Source organism: Salmo salar, chromosome 26 (assembly GCF_965601325.2).
Source record: "Salmo salar chromosome 26, fSalSal1, whole genome shotgun sequence".
Taxonomy (NCBI): Eukaryota; Metazoa; Chordata; class Actinopteri; order Salmoniformes; family Salmonidae; genus Salmo; species Salmo salar.
This window is the reverse complement of record NC_138316.1, coordinates 36,637,942-36,656,438: the sequence shown is the minus strand read 5'-3', so window position 1 is coordinate 36,656,438 and position 18,497 is coordinate 36,637,942. Positions and strand designations below refer to the sequence as shown.

Sequence of the window (18,497 nt, the reverse complement as noted above, 5' to 3'; positions counted from 1 at the left end):
TATAGGGAATAGGGTGCCCAGGTCAAACTAGTGCTCTTTATAGGGAATAGGGTGCCCAGGTCAAAACTGGTGCTCTATATAGGGAATAGGGTGCCCAGGTCAAAACTAGTGCTCTATATAGGGAATAGGGTGTCCAGGACAAACTAGTGCTCTATATAGGGAATAGGGTGCCCAGGTCAAACTAGTGCTCTATATAGGGAATAGGGTGCCCAGGTCAAACTAGTGCTCTTTATAGGGAATAGGGTGCCCAGGTCAAACTAGTGCTCTATATAGGGAATAGGGTGCCCAGGTCAAACTAGTGCTCTATATAGGGAATAGGGTGTCCAGGACAAACTAGTGCTCTATATAGGGAATAGGGTGCCCAGGTCAAACTAGTGCTCTATATAGGGAATAGGGTGCCCAGGTCAAACTAGTGCTCTTTATAGGGAATAGGGTGCCCAGGTCAAAACTAGTGCTCTATATAGGGAATAGGGTGCCCAGGTCAAACTGGTGCTCTTTATAGGGAATAGGGTGCCCAGGTCAAAACTGGTGCTCTATATAGGGAATAGGGTGCCCAGGTCAAAACTAGTGCTCTATATAGGGAATAGGGTGTCCAGGTCAAACCTGGTGCTCTATATAGGGAATAGGGTGCCCAGGTCAAACTAGTGCTCTATATAGGGAATAGGGTGCCCAGGTCAAACTAGTGCTCTTTATAGGGAATAGGGTGCCCAGGTCAAACTAGTGCTCTTTATAGGGAATAGGGTGCCCAGGTCAAAACTGGTGCTCTATATAGGGAATAGGGTGCCCAGGTCAAAACTAGTGCTCTATATAGTGCTCTGTCCGGGGGTATCATCGGATGGGGCCACAGTGTCTTCTGATCCCTCCTGTCTCAGCCTCCAGTATTTATGCTGCAGTAGTTTGTGTCGGGGGGCTAGGGTCAGTCTGTTACATCTGGAGTATTTCTCTTGTCTTATCCGGTGTCCTGTGTGTATTTAAATATGCTCTCTCTAATTCTCTCTTTCTCTCTTTCTGTCTTTCTCTCGGAGGACCTGAGCCCTAGGACCATGCCTCAGGACTACCTGGTATGATGACTCCTTGCTGTCCCCAGTCCACCTGGCCGTGCTGCTGCTCCAGTTTCAACTGTTCTGCCTGCGGCTATGGAACCCTGACCTGTTCACCGGACGTGCTTGTTGCACCCTCGACAACTACTATGATTATTATTATTTGACCATGCTGGTCATTTATGAACATTTTAACATTTTAACATTTTGACCATGTTCTGTTTTAATATCCACCCTGCACAGCCAGAAGAGGACTGGCCACCCCTCATAGCCTGGTTCCTCTCTAGGTTTCTTCCTAGGTTTTTGGCCTTTCTAGGGAGTTTTTCCTAGGGAGTTTTTCCTAGCCACCGTGCTTCTTTCACATGCTTTGCTTGCTGTTTGGGGTTTTAGGCTGGGTTTCTGTACAGCACTTTGAGAATATCAGCTGATGTACGAAGGGCTATATAAAAATAAATTTGATTTGATTTGATTTGATATAGGGAATAGGGTGTCCAGGACAAACTAGTGCTCTATATAGGGAATAGGGTGCCCAGGTCAAACTAGTGCTCTATATAGGGAATAGGGTGCCCAGGTCAAACTAGTGCTCTTTATAGGGAATAGGGTGCCCAGGTCAAACTAGTGCTCTATATAGGGAATAGGGTGCCCAGGTCAAACTAGTGCTCTATATAGGGAATAGGGTGCCCAGGTCAAACTAGTGCTCTTTATAGGGAATAGGGTGCCCAGGTCAAACTAGTGCTCTATATAGGGAATAGGGTGCCCAGGTCAAACTGGTGCTCTTTATAGGGAATAGGGTGCCCAGGTCAAAACTGGTGCTCTATATAGGGAATAGGGTGCCCAGGTCAAACTAGTGCTCTATGTAGGGAATAGGGTGCCCAGGTCAAACTAGTGCTCTATATAGGGAATAGGGTGCCCAGGTCAAACTAGTGCTCTTTATAGGGAATAGGGTGCCCAGGTCAAAACTAGTGCTCTATATAGGGAATAGGGTGCCCAGGTCAAACTAGTGCTCTATATAGGGAATAGGGTGCCCAGGTCAAACTAGTGCTCTATGTAGGGAATAGGGTGCCCAGGTCAAACTAGTGCTCTATGTAGGGAATAGGGTACCAATTTGGATGCACACATTGAAAAGACAGTTGTTTGAGGTTTCAGTGTCTACAGTCCACAAGTTCAGAAAAGGTCTAATGAACTGGCCTGCCTACAAACAGAGACAGAGACAGAGACTGTTCAGGGGCAGAACGACAGATTTTTACCTTGTCAGCTCGGGGATTCGATCTAGAAACCTTTCGGTTACTGGCACTAGGCTACCTGCCGCCCCAAAACAAGAAGGTATACAGAAGGTGGTATGGTAAAGAAGTGGGATTTTTGTCTGTATATAAAAGAGGTATAATAAGGATGAGCCAGAGATTGTCAGAGAAGTCATGAGAAGCTCGCATCTGCTACAAGACCATGGTGCTTGCCTACGGAGCTGTGAGGGGAACGGCACCTCCGTACCTTCCGACTCTGATCAGGCCCTACACCCAAACAAGGGCACTGCGTTCATCCACCTCTGGCCTGCTGGCCCCCCTACCTCTGCGGAAGCACAGTTCCCGCTCAGCCCAGTCAAAACTGTTCGCTGCTCTGGCACCCCAATGGTGGAACAAGCTCCCTCACGACGCCAGGACAGCGGAGTCAATCACCACCTTCCGGAGACACCTGAAACCTCACCTCTTTAAGGAATACCTGGGATAGGATATAGTAATCCTTCTAAACCCCCCCCCCCCAAAAAAAAGATATAGATGTACTATTGTAAAGTGGTTGTTAGTCGCTCTGGATGAGAGCGTCTGCTAAATGACGTAAATGTAAATGTATTGATGTCAATGGGAGACTAGTTAGGATTCACCTCATACTGGAACTAATAGGGAACAGGGCTATGAGTTCTAGAGACAAGGGTGAAATAAACACTGATCCTAGTTCAGCATTGTGATTTCCTTTATTCCTTCATTTATGAAAAACCATTAAATTATTAAGAGCTAAAAATACAAACACCTGTTTTCAGACTGATGAGTTGCAGCTCACAACCCCCCATGGAGTGAGCCTGGCATGTCTGTGTGTGTGTGTGTGAGTTGTATGCCTGCTGTGTGTGTTGTATGCCTGCTGTGTGTGTGTGTGTCTGCACACGACAGGGTGTATGTGTGTGCGCGCCTCACCTCCCAGTGGCTGAAGACCAGTTGTGGACTAGCCAATCCACTGGTTCTCTTGCGTATCTCGTCAGCGAATCCGAAGCTCTCGGCCACAGGAAGGACGGCCTTGATGATGAACATCTCCGTCCCCTCCTTCATCTCCTCCTGTAACACTCGGCCCTCCCTCTTCCCCAGGACCCCGTACACACGACCTGGACACACACACACGATAATTAGTAGAAGTGGCTTAACGTGTACTCTGGCCACATATACAGTGTGGCCAGCTATATACAATCTAATCAAATGATTGACCACATCGATTCACACACACAATCTAATCCAACTATGTATACAATCTATTTAAATGCATGATCTAATCCAACTATTGATTAGATCTAAATAATGGACACGATGTAATGAAAGTATTGATGAAGTCTATTTCTACACTAAATGTTACGCAACCAACATCTACTATAATATATATCATGGAATTAAAATATGGATCACGTTCATCGATACTAATGAAACTAAGTGGGGGTATATAGAGCGGATAGCATTGGTATTCACAACAGGTTATTAGAAGAGCTTGACAAACGCCCCATTTAAAGGGATGCTAGCGTTGCAGAAGTGAGTAAAAAGTCATATTGTTTCTGAAATGGGCTCATAATAACACACTTAATTCTGGTGTTGATTTGGCTGGCTGTAAACGATCCTAAACGTGCTGTTTAGATATGGTTTATTATCTGTTTATTGATTATCCGTAACAGAAGTTGGCCAAGGCTCATTTGAATCGTAATGATGACCAAAAGTAGTGCACTATACAGGGAATAGGGTGCCATTTTGGACCAACCTTAGAAAATAAGAGTTGGTGATCACTTACACTACAAAGACAAATATTAGAATAGTTCTAGAGCATAGATAGTAATATTGAGGGTTGTCAAATCACATTTTATTGGTCACATACACGCAGATGGTATTGCAGGTGTAGCGAAATGTTCGTTTCTAGCTCCAACAGTGCAGTAATATCTAACAATTCACAACAATACACACATCTAAAGTAAAAGAATAGAGTTAAGAAATATATAAATATTAGGACGAGCAATGTCGGAGTGGCATTGACTAAATACAGTAGAATAGAATACAGTATATACATATGAGATGAGTAAAGCAGTATGTAAACATGATTAAAGTGACTAGTGTTCCATTACTAAAGTGGCCAGTGTATATAGGGCAGCAGCCTCTAAGGTGCAGGGTTGAGTAACCGGGTGGTAGCCGGCTAGTGATGGCTATTTAAATATCAACCAATACTGTACCATCATAAATCTTTTCTCTGTGTTTCAGTGGACGAGTTAAGGAATGTGTTCCCTACACCGGGGATGGGATAATATACCAGTCCAATGACTCCTATCACACTAAAATGTGTTCCCTACACTGGGGATGGGATAATATACCAGTCCAATGGCTCCTATCACACTAGAATGTGTTCCCTACACCGGGGATGGGATAATATACGTCCAATGGCTCCTATCACACTAGAATGTGTTCCCTACACCGGCGATGGGATAATATACCAGTCCAATGGCTCCTATCACATTAGAATGTGTTCCCTACACCGGGGATGGGATAATATACCAGTCCAATGGCTCCTATCACACTAGAATGTGTTCCCTACACCGGGGATGGGATAATATACCAGTCCAATGGCTCCTATCACACTAGAATGTGTTCCCTACACCGGGGATGGGATAATATAACAGTCCAATGGCTCCTATCACACTAGAATGTGTTCCCTACACCGGGGATGGGATAATATATCAGTCCAATGGCTCCTATCACACTAGAATGTGTTCCCTACACCGGGGATGGGATAATATACCAGTCCAATGGCTCCTATCACACTAGAATGTGTTCCCTACACCGGGGATGGGATAATATACCAGTCCAATGGCTCCTATCACACTAGAATGTGTTCCCTACACCGGGGATGGGATAATATACCAGTCCAATGGCTCCTATCACACTAGAATGTGTTCCCTACACCGGGGATGGGATAATATACCAGTCGAATGACTACTATCACACTAGAATGTGTTCCCTACACCGGGGATGGGATAATATACCAGTCCAATGGCTCCTATCACACTAGAATGTGTTCCCTACACCGGGGATGGGATAATATACCAGTCCAATGGCTCCTATCACACTAGAATGTGTTCCCTACACCGGGGACGGGATAATATACCAGTCCAATGGCTCCTATCACACTAGAATGTGTTCCCTACACCGGGGACGGGATAATATACCAGTCCAATGGCACACACTAGAATGTGTTCCCTACACCGGGGATGGGATAATATACCAGTCCAATGGCTCCTATCACACTAGAATGTGTTCCCTATCCCGGGGATGGGATAATATACCAGTCCAATGGCTCCTGTCACACTAGAATGTGTTCCCTACACCGGGGATGGGATAATATACCAGTCCAATGGCTCCTATCACACTAGAATGTGTTCCCTATACCGGGGATGGGATAATATACCAGTCCAATGGCTCCTATCACACTAGAATGTGTTCCCTACACCGGGGATGGGATAATATACCAGTCTATTGACTCCTATCACACTAGAATGTGTTCCCTATACCGGGGATGGGATAATATACCAGTCCAATGACTCCTATCACACTAGAATGTGTTTCCTACACCGGGGATGGGATAATATACCAGTCCATTGACTCCTATCACACTAGAATGTGTTCCCTACACCGGGGATGGGATAATATACCAGTCCAATGACTCCTATCACACTAGAATGTGTTCCCTACACCGGGGATGGGATAATATACCAGTCCATTGACTCCTATCACACTAGAATGTGTTCCCTATACCGGGGATGGGATAATATACCAGTCCAATGACTACTATCACACTAGAATGTGTTCCCTACACCGGGGATGGGATAATATACCAGTCCAATGGCTCCTATCACACTAGAATGTGTTCCCTACACCGGGGATGGGATAATATACCAGTCCAATGGCTCACACTAGAATGTGAGTTTTGTGCAGCAACTTCACCCTCTACCTGGTGTAACATTCTCGGTAGTTTAGTTGTCATGTTGTGGCTTGAATGTCCTGACAAGATGTATCACAGTCATTTGTATCTGAATAGAAGCTGCTATATTTCCCTCCTCCTCCTCCTGTGTGGTTTAGAATGCAGTAATGCCTCCAGGAAAGATTGAAGCAGACTTGAAGGTGTGTGTTTGTTTCAGCTATTTACCTAAGACCTCAGTGGTTAGTTTGTGTTTTGCCCAGCGTGTGTTCTATCGTGGGTGTGTGTCCATGTGTTATTATGTGTGTGTGTGTCCGTGTGTTCTGCCGTGTGTCCGTGTGTCCTGCCGTGTATCCGTGTGTCATGCCGTGTGTCCGTGTGTCCTGCCGTGTGTCCGTGTGTCCTGCCGTGTGTCCGTGTGTCCTGCCGTGTGTCCGTGTGTCCTGCCGTGTGTCCGTGTGTCCTGCCGTGTGTCCGTGTGTCCTGCCGTGTGTCCGTGTGTCCTGCCGTGTGTCTACTGCTAAGCCTCTTACCTAACACCTCTGCTGTAGCCATGATTTCACAGGTGTACATAGCAGCCATGAGTCTCTGAGGTTTGGCCTGGAACGCGTGCCGACAAGCCTCCTTCACAGCAGCTATGAGCTGGCCAGAGAACGGCCCGTAGCAGTCCACTAGCCCGGCCCCAACCTCCGCCCTGCGTCTCCCCTGGCTCTCCCCAGCCACGGCACCCTCTGCCTGGGAAGGTGTCTCACCCACTCCCCCTGCCTTGCCTGAGGAAACAGATGCATCACGGGAGTTGGAGTCTTCTTCAGTCACAGAGTCCAGGTGGGTGCGCTGGGTGGGGAAGTTCATGTCCCATCTCTCCATAGAGAAGCAGACGCCCATGAGGGGCTCCTCGCACATGGGACCAGAGAGGGTGGCGAGCTGGAAACCGCTGACAATGCTGTTGTCAAAGTCTCGGATGGCGCTGGCATCAGCTTTTTCCCCTCCCTCTTTCTCTCCTTTCTTTCGTTCGAGGCAGTGCCACACGGATGGTTTCTGGTACCCCTCTACGCTGTTAAGGAGGATGTTTGGTCCATACCTAATAATAACAACATGGCCATATTAATTACCATGAAATACCTGCATAGCATATAAAATACCATGAAATACCTGCATACCCTCTCATCCCAACCTATATGAAACACCCTGAAATACCTGCATACCCTCTCATCCCAACCCATATGAAACACCCTGAAATACCTGCATACCCTCTCATCCCAACCCATATGAAACACCCTGAAATACCTGCGTGGTCCAAAGGCCCATATCCGGTCCACAGCGTTCCTCCACTTCCTCCCCTGCAGCAGGACCTCCAGCCTGCTCTTCAGCCCCATCAGGGCATCCAGGGTCCAGGTACTCATGTCCAGGGTCCTCCCCTCCCTCTGGGCCTGACATGCCTGCTCCAGGGTCCGGATCAAGTCAGCACTACCCTCCAGTAGAAGAGTCACCTCTACACAACACAGGACACTTTTTGATCAGGATCAGAGCCCAGATTTACAAAACTTTCTTAAGAAGACATTTTTTCTTAACTGCCATTTTTTCCCTTAACTATAGACATAAGAAGAAAGTTAAGCAAAGTTGCTATTCCTCAAAAAAGGCTATTGGAAATGTTCTTGCTCTGTTTCTTATGTTTCTCCTTAAGGTTAAGTGCTTCCTATAGTCTGACAACACAAACACACCCTCACCAACTCAACCACCCAACTCCCTCTCACCTTCGGGTAGTGGTATGGCCCGTACCCCCACGGTGGCCTGTCTGTTGGGGGTGGTGAGGGTCACCAGGCCGCTGGGGTCCAGGTGCAGGGTGTCTGACTCTTTCACCTGGTGGAGCACAGCCACCTAAACACACACACACACACACACACACACACACACACACACACACACACACACACACACACACACACACACACACACACACACACACACACACACACACACACACACACACACACACAGAGTAGGGTTAGCTACTGCACATAGATTGCTGCTGCATCTTCAATTGTAGCACACTACTAATATATGGGGTGTCGTTTGAGATGTCAACAGATCAGTTATAAGATAGACACACACACACCACACCCTCAACGTACACACACACCTTCTGTTGTTTCCCCAGGTCTTCATTGACCATGTCCACTTTGGGTGGTCTGATCACGGTCTCTCTGAATGGGATGATAGGCTTGGAGGCACTGATCTCAATCTTGGCAAACCTGGACGATGAGAAGAACACAGAGACTCAGATGTAGGGTTCCCAAAACTTTGCCGGACGACGGCGCAGACGCTTCTACTTATCCCGGACTGCTAACTTTAAACGCTGTGTCTCCCGCGTGCTAGCACAGTAACGACTGCTTCCCTGTTCCATCTATTGCTGTACACTGGACCCTATGATCACTTGGCTACATAGCTGATGCCTGCTGGACTGTTAATTTATCACGGTACTCCACTTTGTTTACCTTTGTTTATCTGTCGGCCCTAGCCCCGAACTCAGGCCCTGTGTGTAGTTAACCGACCCTCTCTGCCCATTCATCACCATTTTACCTGTTGTTGTTGTCTTAGCTGATTAGCCGTTGCTGTCTTACCCGTTGTTGCCTTAGCTAGCTCTCCCAATCAACACCTGTGATTGCTTTATGCCTCGCTTTATGTCTCTCTCAAATGGCAATATGCCTTGTATACTGTTGTTTTGGATAATTATCATTGTTTTAATTTACTGCGGAGCCCCTAGTCCCACTGTACATGCCTTAGATACCTCCTTTGTCCCACCTCCCACACATGTGGTGACCTCACCCATTATAACCAGCATGTCCAGAGATGCAACCTCTCTTATCATCACTCAGTGCCTGGGCTTACCTCCACTGTACCCGCACCCCACCATACCCGTCTGCACATTATGCCCTGAATCTATTCTACCACGCCCAGAGATCTGCTCCTTTTATTCTCTGTCCCCAACGCACTAGACGACCAGTTTTGCTAGCCGTTAGCCGTACCCTCATCCTACTCCTCCTCTGTTCCTCGGGTGATGTGGAGGTTAACCCAGGCCCTGCGTGTCCCCAGGCACTCTCATTTGTTGACTTCTGTAATCGAAAAAGCCTTGGTTTCATGCATGTTAACATCAGAAGCCTCCTCCCTAAGTTTGTTTTACTCACTGCTTTAGCACACTCCGCCAACCCTGATGTCCTTGCCGTGTCTGAATCCTGGCTTAGGAAGGCCAACAAAAACTCTGAGATTTCCATACCCAACTACAACATTTTCCGTCAAGATAGAACTGCCAAAGGGGGAGGAGTTGCAATCTACTGCAGAGATAGCTTGCAAAGTTCTGCTATACTTTCCAGGTATATGCCCAAACAGTTCGAGCTTCTAATTTTAAAAATGAATCTCTCCAGAAATAAGTCCCTCACTGTTGCTGCCTGTTATAGACCCCCCTCAGCTCCCAGCTGTACCCTGGACACCATATGTGAATTGATTGCCCCCCATCTGTCTTCAGAGTTAGTTCTGTTAGGTGACCTAAACTGGGATATGCTTAACACCCCAGCAGTCCTACAATCTAAGCTAGATGCCCTCAACTTACACAAATTATCAAGGAAACCACCAGGTACAACCCTGAATTCGTAAACATGGGCACCCTCATAGATATTATCCTGACCAACTTGCCCTCCAAATACACCTCTGCTGTTTTCAATCAGGATCTCAGCGATCACTGCCTCATTGCCTGCATCCACTATGGGTCCGTGGTCAAATGACCACCCCTCATCACTGTCAAACGCTCCCTAAAACACTTCTGCGAGCAGGCCTTTCTAATCGACCTGGCCCAGGTATCCTGGAAGGATATTGACCTCATCCCGTCAGTCGAGGATGCCTGGTCGTTCTTTAAAAGTAATTTCCTCACCATCTTAAATAAGCATGCCCCTTTCAAAAAATGTGAAACTAAGAACAGATATAGCCCTTGGTTCACTCCAGACCTGACTGCCCTTGACCAGCACAAAAACATCCTGTGGCGGACTGCAATAGCATTGAATAGTCCCGGCGATATGCAACTGTTCAGGGAAGTCAGGAACCAATACACACAGTCAGTCAGGAAAACAAAGGCTAGCTTTTTCAAACAGAAATTTGCATCATGTAGCTCTAACTCCAAAAGGTTTTGGGACACTGTAAAGTCCATGGAGAACAAGAGCACCTCCTCCCAGCTGCCCACTGCACTGAGGCTAGGCGACAAGGTCACCACGATAAATCCATGATAATCAATAATTTCAATAAGCATTTCTCTACGGCTGGCCATGCTTTCCTCCTGGCTACCGCAACCCCGGCCAACAGCTCCGCACCCCTCGCAGCTACTTGCCCGAGCCTCCCCAGCTTCTCCTTCACCCAAATCCAGATCGCAGATGTTCTGAAAGAGCTGCAAAACCTGGACCCAAACAAATCAGCTGGGCTAGACAATCTGGACCCTCTCTTTCTAAAATTATCCGCCGCCATTGTTGCAACCCCTATTACCAGTCTGTTCAACCTCTCATTTCGTCCGAGGGGGTGACACTCTAGACCCAAACTGTTACATACCTATATCCATCCTGCCCTGCCTTTCTAAAGTCTTTGAAAGCCAAGTTAATAAACAGATCACTGACCATTTCGAATCCCACCGTACTTTCTCCGCTGTGCAATCCGGTTTCCGCTGGTCACGGGTGCACCTCAGCCACGCTCAAGGTACTAAACGATATCATAACTGCCATCGATAAAAGACAGTACTGTGCAGCAGTCTTCATCGACCTGGCCAAGGCTGGACTCTGTCAATCACCGTATTCTTATCAGCAGACTCAATAGCCTTGGTTTCTCAAATGACTGCCTCGCCTGGTTCACCAACTACTTCGCAGATAGAGTTCAGTGTGTAAAATCGGAGGGCCTGTTGTCCGGACCTGTTGTCCGGACCTCTGGCAGTCTATGGGTGTACCACAGGGTTCAATTCTCGGGCTGACTCTTTTCTCTGTTTTTATCAACGATGTCGCTCTTGCTGCAGGTGATTCTCTGATCCACCTCTACGCAGACGACACCATTCTGTATACTACTGGCCCTTCTTTGGACACTGTGTTAACTAACCTCCAAACGAGCTTCAATGCCATACAACACTCCTTCTGTGGCCTCCAACTGCTCTTAAACACTAGCAAAACCAAATGCATGCTTTTCAACCGTTCGCTGCCCGCACCCGCCCGCCCGACTAGCATCACTACTCTGGACAGTTCTGACCTAGAATACGTGGACAACTACAAATACCTAGGTGTCTGGCTAGACTGTAAACTCTCCTTCCAGACTTATAACATACATCTCCAATCCAAAATCAAATCTAGAATTGGCTTTCTATTTCGTAACAATGCCTCCTTCACTCACGCCGCCAAACTTACCCTAGTAAAACTGACTATCCTACCGATCCTCAACTTCGGCGATGTCATCTACAAAATAGCTTCCAATACTCTACTCAGCAAATTGGATGCAGTTTATCACAGTGCCATCTGTTTTGTTACCAAAGCGCCTTATACCACCCACCACTGCGACCTGTATGCTCTAGTCGGCTGGCCCTCGCTACATATTCGTCGCTAGACCCACTGGCTCCAGGTCATCTATAAGTCTATGCTAGGTAAAGCTCCGCCTTATCTCAGCTCACTGGTCACAACAACAACACCCACCCGTAGCACGCGCTCCAGCAGGTATATCTCAATGGTCATCCCCAAAGCCAACATCTCCTTTGGCCGCCTTTCCTTCCAGTTCTCCGCTGCCAGTGACTGGAACGAATTTCAAAAATCACTGAAGCTGCAGACTTACATTTCCCTCACTAACTTTAAACATCAGCTATCTGAGCAGCTAACCGATGGCTGCAGCTGTACATAGTCCATCTGTAAATAGCCCATCCAATCTACCTACCTCATCCCCATATTGTTTTTATTTACTTTGCTGCTCTTTTGCACACCAGTATCACTACTTACACACCATCATTTACTCATCTATCACTCCAGTCTTAATCTGGTAAATTGTAATTACTTTGCTACTATGGCCTATTTATTGCCTTACCTCCTCATGCCATTTGCACACACTGTATATAGACTTTCTTTTTTTTCCTATTGTTTTATTGACTGTACGTTTGTTTATTCCATGTGTAACTCTGTGTTGTTGTATGTGTCGACCTGCTTTGCTTTATCTTGGCCAGGTCTCAGTTGTAAATGAGAACTTGTTCTCAGTTGGCCTACCTGGTGAAATAAAGGTGGAGTAAAAAATAAATGAAAAAAGAGCAAGTAGGACAACCCATGAATTTTAAATGTGCTGTATTACTGGGTACGAGAGCCAGAACAAACTAAACAGAATACTATACATAAAGGCACATTGGTATCTTAAGAGAGTGCTGAAAACTTTCACGTCTGCCGTTTTATTTTCCAAAACAATAACACCTGTCAGATATTATTAGGCTCTCCCGTCCATGCTGAGCCAAACACAGCATATTTAAATCATCTGTCATAGCTCACCTTGCACACACACACACACACACACACACACACACACACACACACACCACACACACACACACACACACACACACACACACACCACACCACACACACCACACACACACACACACACACACACACACACACCACACACACCCTTCAAATCTGCTTCTTCAATCTTTCTAAACCACACAGGAGGAGGATGAGGGAAATATAGCAGCTTCTACTCAGATACAAATGACTGTGATACATCTTGTCAGGACATTCAAGCCACAACATGACAACTGCAGGGCAGCAGGTAGGCTAGCTGTTAGAGCATTGGGCCAGTAACAGAAAGGTTGCTGGTTTGAATCCCCAAGCCGACAAGGTGAAAAATCTGTTGATGTGCCCTTGAGCAAGGTACTTAACCCTAATTTCTCCTGTAACTCGCTCTAGATAATGTCTGCTAAATGATTAAAATGATTTAAAAAATATAGATTACAAAAAACGACCAAGATGGTTACATTACGTGGAGGGTGAACTTGCGCCTAAACGCTGATCTTTGGTCATTTTCACCACTAATGGTTAAGGTTAGGATTGGGGGAGGCGAAGCTGATCCTAGATCTGTACCTGGGGAAACTTCACTTCTTCCGTTTTCTGCCTAATGAACACAACCCTGCGCTGGTGAGGCCAAGCTTCAGGTCTGGTTCTCCCATAAAATGACATCATTAGGTTATCACTGCTGAAACACTCAGAGGGATACAGAGACGGTCACTTTAGGATAAGAAAACAAGTGTGCTTCCCAAATGGCACCCTATTCCTGTAGTGCACTACTTTAGACCAGGACCCATAAAGCTCTGGTCAAAAGAAGTGCATTACATCGGGGAAATGGTTCCATTTGGGACAGGTACACTGTCTGTCACTACCTGTGGAGAAAGAAGAGTTGATGTATCTCTCCGACAGCCAAGACCAACAGCCAAGTACTGTCAAAGTTTATTGACACAAACAGGCAATCCCTTGTCTGATCCTGGGCCACTGGGTCCATCCTAAACTGTCTGTGTGTGTCAGTGTTTGGGCTGAGAGACGTCACGACTTCCGTCCACACAACCAGAACCAGCTCATCTCGTTGCCCAGCGTGTGACGTTATAAACACACACACACACACACACACACACACTCTCGCAAACGCACACAGACACGCGCGCTCTCCTTCTCACACAGTTATAGTCAGTCCATACAAAAACAGGGCAAAAAACAAGTAATCCTCTCCCCCTTCCGCTCTCTCCATTCCTCCCTCTTTCTCTCCCTCTTTCTCTCCTTCCTCTCTCACTGATGTTTACTAGAAGCATCTCAGAAGCGCTGGAGCGTTCCCTGAATCCAATGTAGACAGCAGACTGTGTGGTTGTTTGAAGATGGGGGTTATTCTGGGTGCTGTGGGTGTTCGTTGCTTCTTTAAATCTCACTAAGACTTGGAATGCATCCCAAATGGCACCCCACTACCTATATAGTGCACTCCTTTAGACCAGAGCTCTAAATGTATGTAGTTCTGTCCTTGAGCTGTTCTTGTCTATTGATGTTCTGTATCATGTTTCATGTTTTCTGCTTTCTGCTTTTGCAACAGCTAATGGGGATCCAAATAAAATACCAAATGGGTCCTGGTCAAAACTAGTGCACTATGAAGGGAATAGGATGCCATTTGGATTAGAATGTGTTCTTCCAACAGAGCAGACGCACTCTGAACGATGCTTCCAGACTTATCACTAATTTAGCTAAACATGGTTAACTCCTCAAGCAGGGAGATATTACTTATTCAGTGGGAGAGGAGAAACACACACATCCAGTAATCCGGTGCTAGACAGAAACAAAACGAATAAATAACCAGACCAACTTGACCTGATGAAGACCACCCTATTCCATGTGTAGTGGATTACTACCTTGTCCCTGGGCAAAAGTAGTGCACTACATGGGGAATGGAGTCACATTTGGGAGGTACCTGTTGTCTGTTTGTGTGTCTTGAATAAATCAAAGAGTTGAGGACATGAATTATCTTCATCACTAACTCACACCGCGCTGAAACGGAGGAAGATTTTGGTGTCCCCCAAATGGCAACCTATGGGCCCTGGTCAAAAGTAAGTAATCAAGCAAGCCTTGGATAAGTCTGTCTCGTCTGAGCCAGAACGGCCCATAGCTGCTCCTGTTCAAAAGTAGTGCACTTGGGGAACATGGTGTCAGTTGAGACGCAGCCTATGTATGAGACTCCATCCTGAACACTGTTGCTTTACAGCCTCGTTTAGGAACCCTCTCCTTCTAATCATTTGGACATTTCTCCAATGCATCATTGGAAAACCACAACTGTGCATACAGGAAATTGTTTTATTGCTGCGGCATTATAGTCTAGAGGTGATTTGGAGCCACTATAACTATGGCTGCGTGTGTGTGTAGTGTGTGGTTTTGTGTGTCAATGTGTTTTTGTGTGTACATGCTGCCTACATTATCAGGACCAGAATGTCCTGACAAGGTAAGATATATATATTTTTTTTCAGGACTTTTTAGCCTTAAGGGTTAGGGAAAATTGGATTTTGAATGGGAATACATTTTTACACCCAAAAGGTCCAGAAAATGCACGTTAAAAAAAAGCTGTGTTTTGTGTGTGTGTGCATTAGTGAGCACAAATAAAAAAGTTTGCCTGGTTCACCCCAGCTTAACTTGGTCAGGATCAGTTGACCCATTTTCCAGGGCAGAGAGACAACCCCGGCGCTGTTTTGGCTTCAGAACCCCGGCGCTATGACGTCACAGTCCCACGTGCCACATGAGTGGCTAAAACGGGCTTGACCTCTTTCTGAGCTAGAGAGTAAATGGCCACGGGCCAGTCTGCTTGTGTGTGTTGTTGTGATGTCACAATGGGGTCAGTCGGCTTTCACAGCCAACCCAGTTCCCCTTCCTCTGTCCTGCCCTGCTCTTTGCCCGACTAGCTGACTGACTGGCTGTCATCCCCTGATTAAATGCAGTGGGGACCACAGAGATAGAACACAGAGACAGAATAAAATGGTTCTCTCTCTACGGCTGGGACTGTCATTCACCAAACAGCAGCATGCTCTTATACAAGGTAACTCAAGTGTTTCACCTGCCTGGGTGACCTAATCAGGCTGACCTGGGCTATTGGTAAACATAGAATTACATTTACTAGACAGGATCCAGTCCCTGGATGCCCTGTCATACTGGCTGGTTTAGGACTGTTTCTAAATTACCCTGTGTTATCTTCCAGGTGGAAAGCTGTAAAGATCCCTGAGACTCTTTATAAATCTGGTCAGTGTGTTTGAGTTAGCAATAATAATGTTGTATAACCTTCCTTATAAGAAAGTTAGTCAGGAAATGAATGTGTGTGTGTGTGTGTGTGTGTGTGTGTGTGTGTGTGTGTGTGTGTGTGTGTGTGTGTGTGTGTGTGTGTGTGTGTGTGTGTGTGTGCCTGCACGTGTAATGCTGTAATATAATTGATTACTTTGATCCCTCCAAAGGTTGTACTGAGAGTAAGTTTCATTGAAACATGAAAAAGATGTTTTAGTGTAGTCCAATGTTGATAAAGTACATGTTGATCGTTTCCCTAACTTTCTGTGTCCTTGGCCCAATCCATAACGTGTTAACCAATTTAGCCATAGATCTTTCTGTTGTGGGAGGATTACCAGTTTGACTGATTGGCTGAATGAAAGGTCCTCTCACCAATACTCTGTCTTCTACATTGATAAGTTATACAGATTAACTTAGTGACAAGGACGACGTATGAAGATAGATTCAGATTTAGTTAGTACCAAGGTTACACTGAAGGACAGGTCATCTCTAATTCCCATTCATCCTTGTGGGGAATTAACGCTTTAGGGCTATGGATATTCACCATTAGCGTTGCAAAATTCCAGTTATTAAATTCCCAAGTTTTCCAGAAATTGGGATTTCTGGATTTCCTGCTTATTCCCTCATGATTTCAATAATCTCCCAAAGATTTATCTGAACATACTAATGCATGTTAAAGAGATAACGCACCTGAAAATCTATATACATCTATATTTACGATTGAGGCCTGCACATTTGTCCCACTGCAACACACTGCATGTCATGTGGGACACAGGCCTAGACTCTGTACTTTGTATCACTTTCAAAGTATCAAAGCATATGGAAATCTTTGATTTATGGGGTTATGAAAACTCCATTTGAAATAAAGCTGTGAAATATCTATTTTGATGTGTTCAGAAATCTCCCCACCTCACACCTCCAATGACACACATGCTGATTGCTATATGTACTATAAACATAGTTAATACAGGATCTTAGCAGGACTGGATTGATAAATGCTACATTCACATGTGTGGGTGGTCTAACAACAGCTTTAGGTATTGATTATGAATAGCTATACATGGGACCTGATCGCTCAACATCAGAGGGAGGCTGGTGAGAGTTTAGTTTATGGCGGGGTGGAGGGCAACTGGTCTTAGGATGAAAATGAAATTAGCTGTATTTAACATCTCTGTATGGAACTCCTTAAACCCCTCCTCTCACACCATCTCTTCTAATATGACATGATCAGAGTGGAGAAGAGACATCTAAAGACAGCATCTCCAGTCAATAATCACACATTACTTTTGAGAGAGAGAGAGAGAGAGAGAGAGAGAGAGAGAGAGAGAGAGAGAGAGAGAAAGAGAGACCTACTCTCAGTCAGAAACATTACACACACACAGAATCATCAGTGTGTGAGACTGGGCCAGACAGTGTAAAAACTGAGTCATCTCAAACTGAGCCGTCTGCTGCTCATCTACACTCTGTTACAGGGCGTCTGGTCAAAATGTCACTACTATTGACTAGATACAGCCAAAAAGACTGACTGACAGACCTCTCTGTGCAGAGCTCATGTTTTAGCGATGACGCTCCCGGCTTCAGTCTCATAATATACTTCTCTCCAACGGAGACCGGGGTTCAATCCCTGCGTCCAACCTTCCTATTGTTTCTCCCCCTCTGTTTCCAACTGTCTAAATAAACCATCGAACTCATCAATCAAAAGAGGAAAACGAGAGGCTCACCTCTCTCGGAGGTCGTCCAGACAGCGTTGCAGGTGGACCTCTCCGGCCGTGACCAGTACGTGTTCCCCTGTCTCCTGGATCAGAACCTCAGCACACGGGTCAGCCTGGTTCAACAGCCTCATACCCCGTACCAGCTTAGGCATCTCACCTTGACACACACACACACACACACACACACACACACCAGATTGTAGAAAAGTACTTCTTAGTAGACTAAGCAGGAATCATTTCCATGTATGGGCCCTACTGCACATAATACACCCTGGATTCAACCTACATTTGTCTTTCGTTGAGAAAACTTAGACTGACGTTACCTGGGTCATGTTCATTAGGCATCAAACTGAAAAAAATCACGAAATAGGGAGGGACTACTTGGATTTATCCAGAAATAAATGCTAATTTTCATTTTCTGTCGCAAAACATTTTCAAACACTTTCTGATGAGTGCCCTGATGAACAAAACCCAGGAAAGGTTTGCATTTTCAGGGTTAGAGGTCAGCTCAAGTACTAAGTGCAACTATTTAAAAGAAAACAAACAAACACTATTTGAAGCTTCTCAAAACAGTTGAGAAACTAAAATAGCAGCCATCTTTCTAAGACTAGCTAACTAACTGACTGACTGTTAACTGACTAACTCCCTCCATATGGGGAAAATGTTGCCCTCAGCTATAATACTAACGAACA

General features: G+C 45.8%; 1 protein-coding gene and 1 long non-coding RNA gene across 3 annotated transcripts in view; one reads left to right on the top strand and one right to left on the bottom strand.

Moving 5' to 3' along the window:
• The window catches only part of LOC145864259 (uncharacterized), a 72,679-nt gene extending 69,819 nt beyond the window's left edge, over positions 1–2,860 (top strand). For both annotated transcript variants that reach the window (XR_014382855.1, XR_014382854.1), the window contains exon 3: positions 1,026–2,860. This is a non-coding gene — a long non-coding RNA (uncharacterized LOC145864259). The remainder of the gene's footprint in view (positions 1–1,025) is intronic.
• The window catches only part of LOC106587851 (elongation factor-like GTPase 1), a 96,492-nt gene that overhangs the window by 6,875 nt on the left and 71,120 nt on the right, over positions 1–18,497 (bottom strand). The window contains exons 17-22 of the mRNA XM_082969678.1: positions 17,815–17,962; positions 8,389–8,500; positions 8,003–8,126; positions 7,536–7,740; positions 6,782–7,329; positions 3,224–3,408 (exon numbers count right to left, since the gene is read on the bottom strand). Of these exons, the coding sequence (XP_082825804.1) occupies positions 3,224–3,408; positions 6,782–7,329; positions 7,536–7,740; positions 8,003–8,126; positions 8,389–8,500; positions 17,815–17,962 (1,322 nt within the window). The remainder of the gene's footprint in view (positions 1–3,223; positions 3,409–6,781; positions 7,330–7,535; positions 7,741–8,002; positions 8,127–8,388; positions 8,501–17,814; positions 17,963–18,497) is intronic.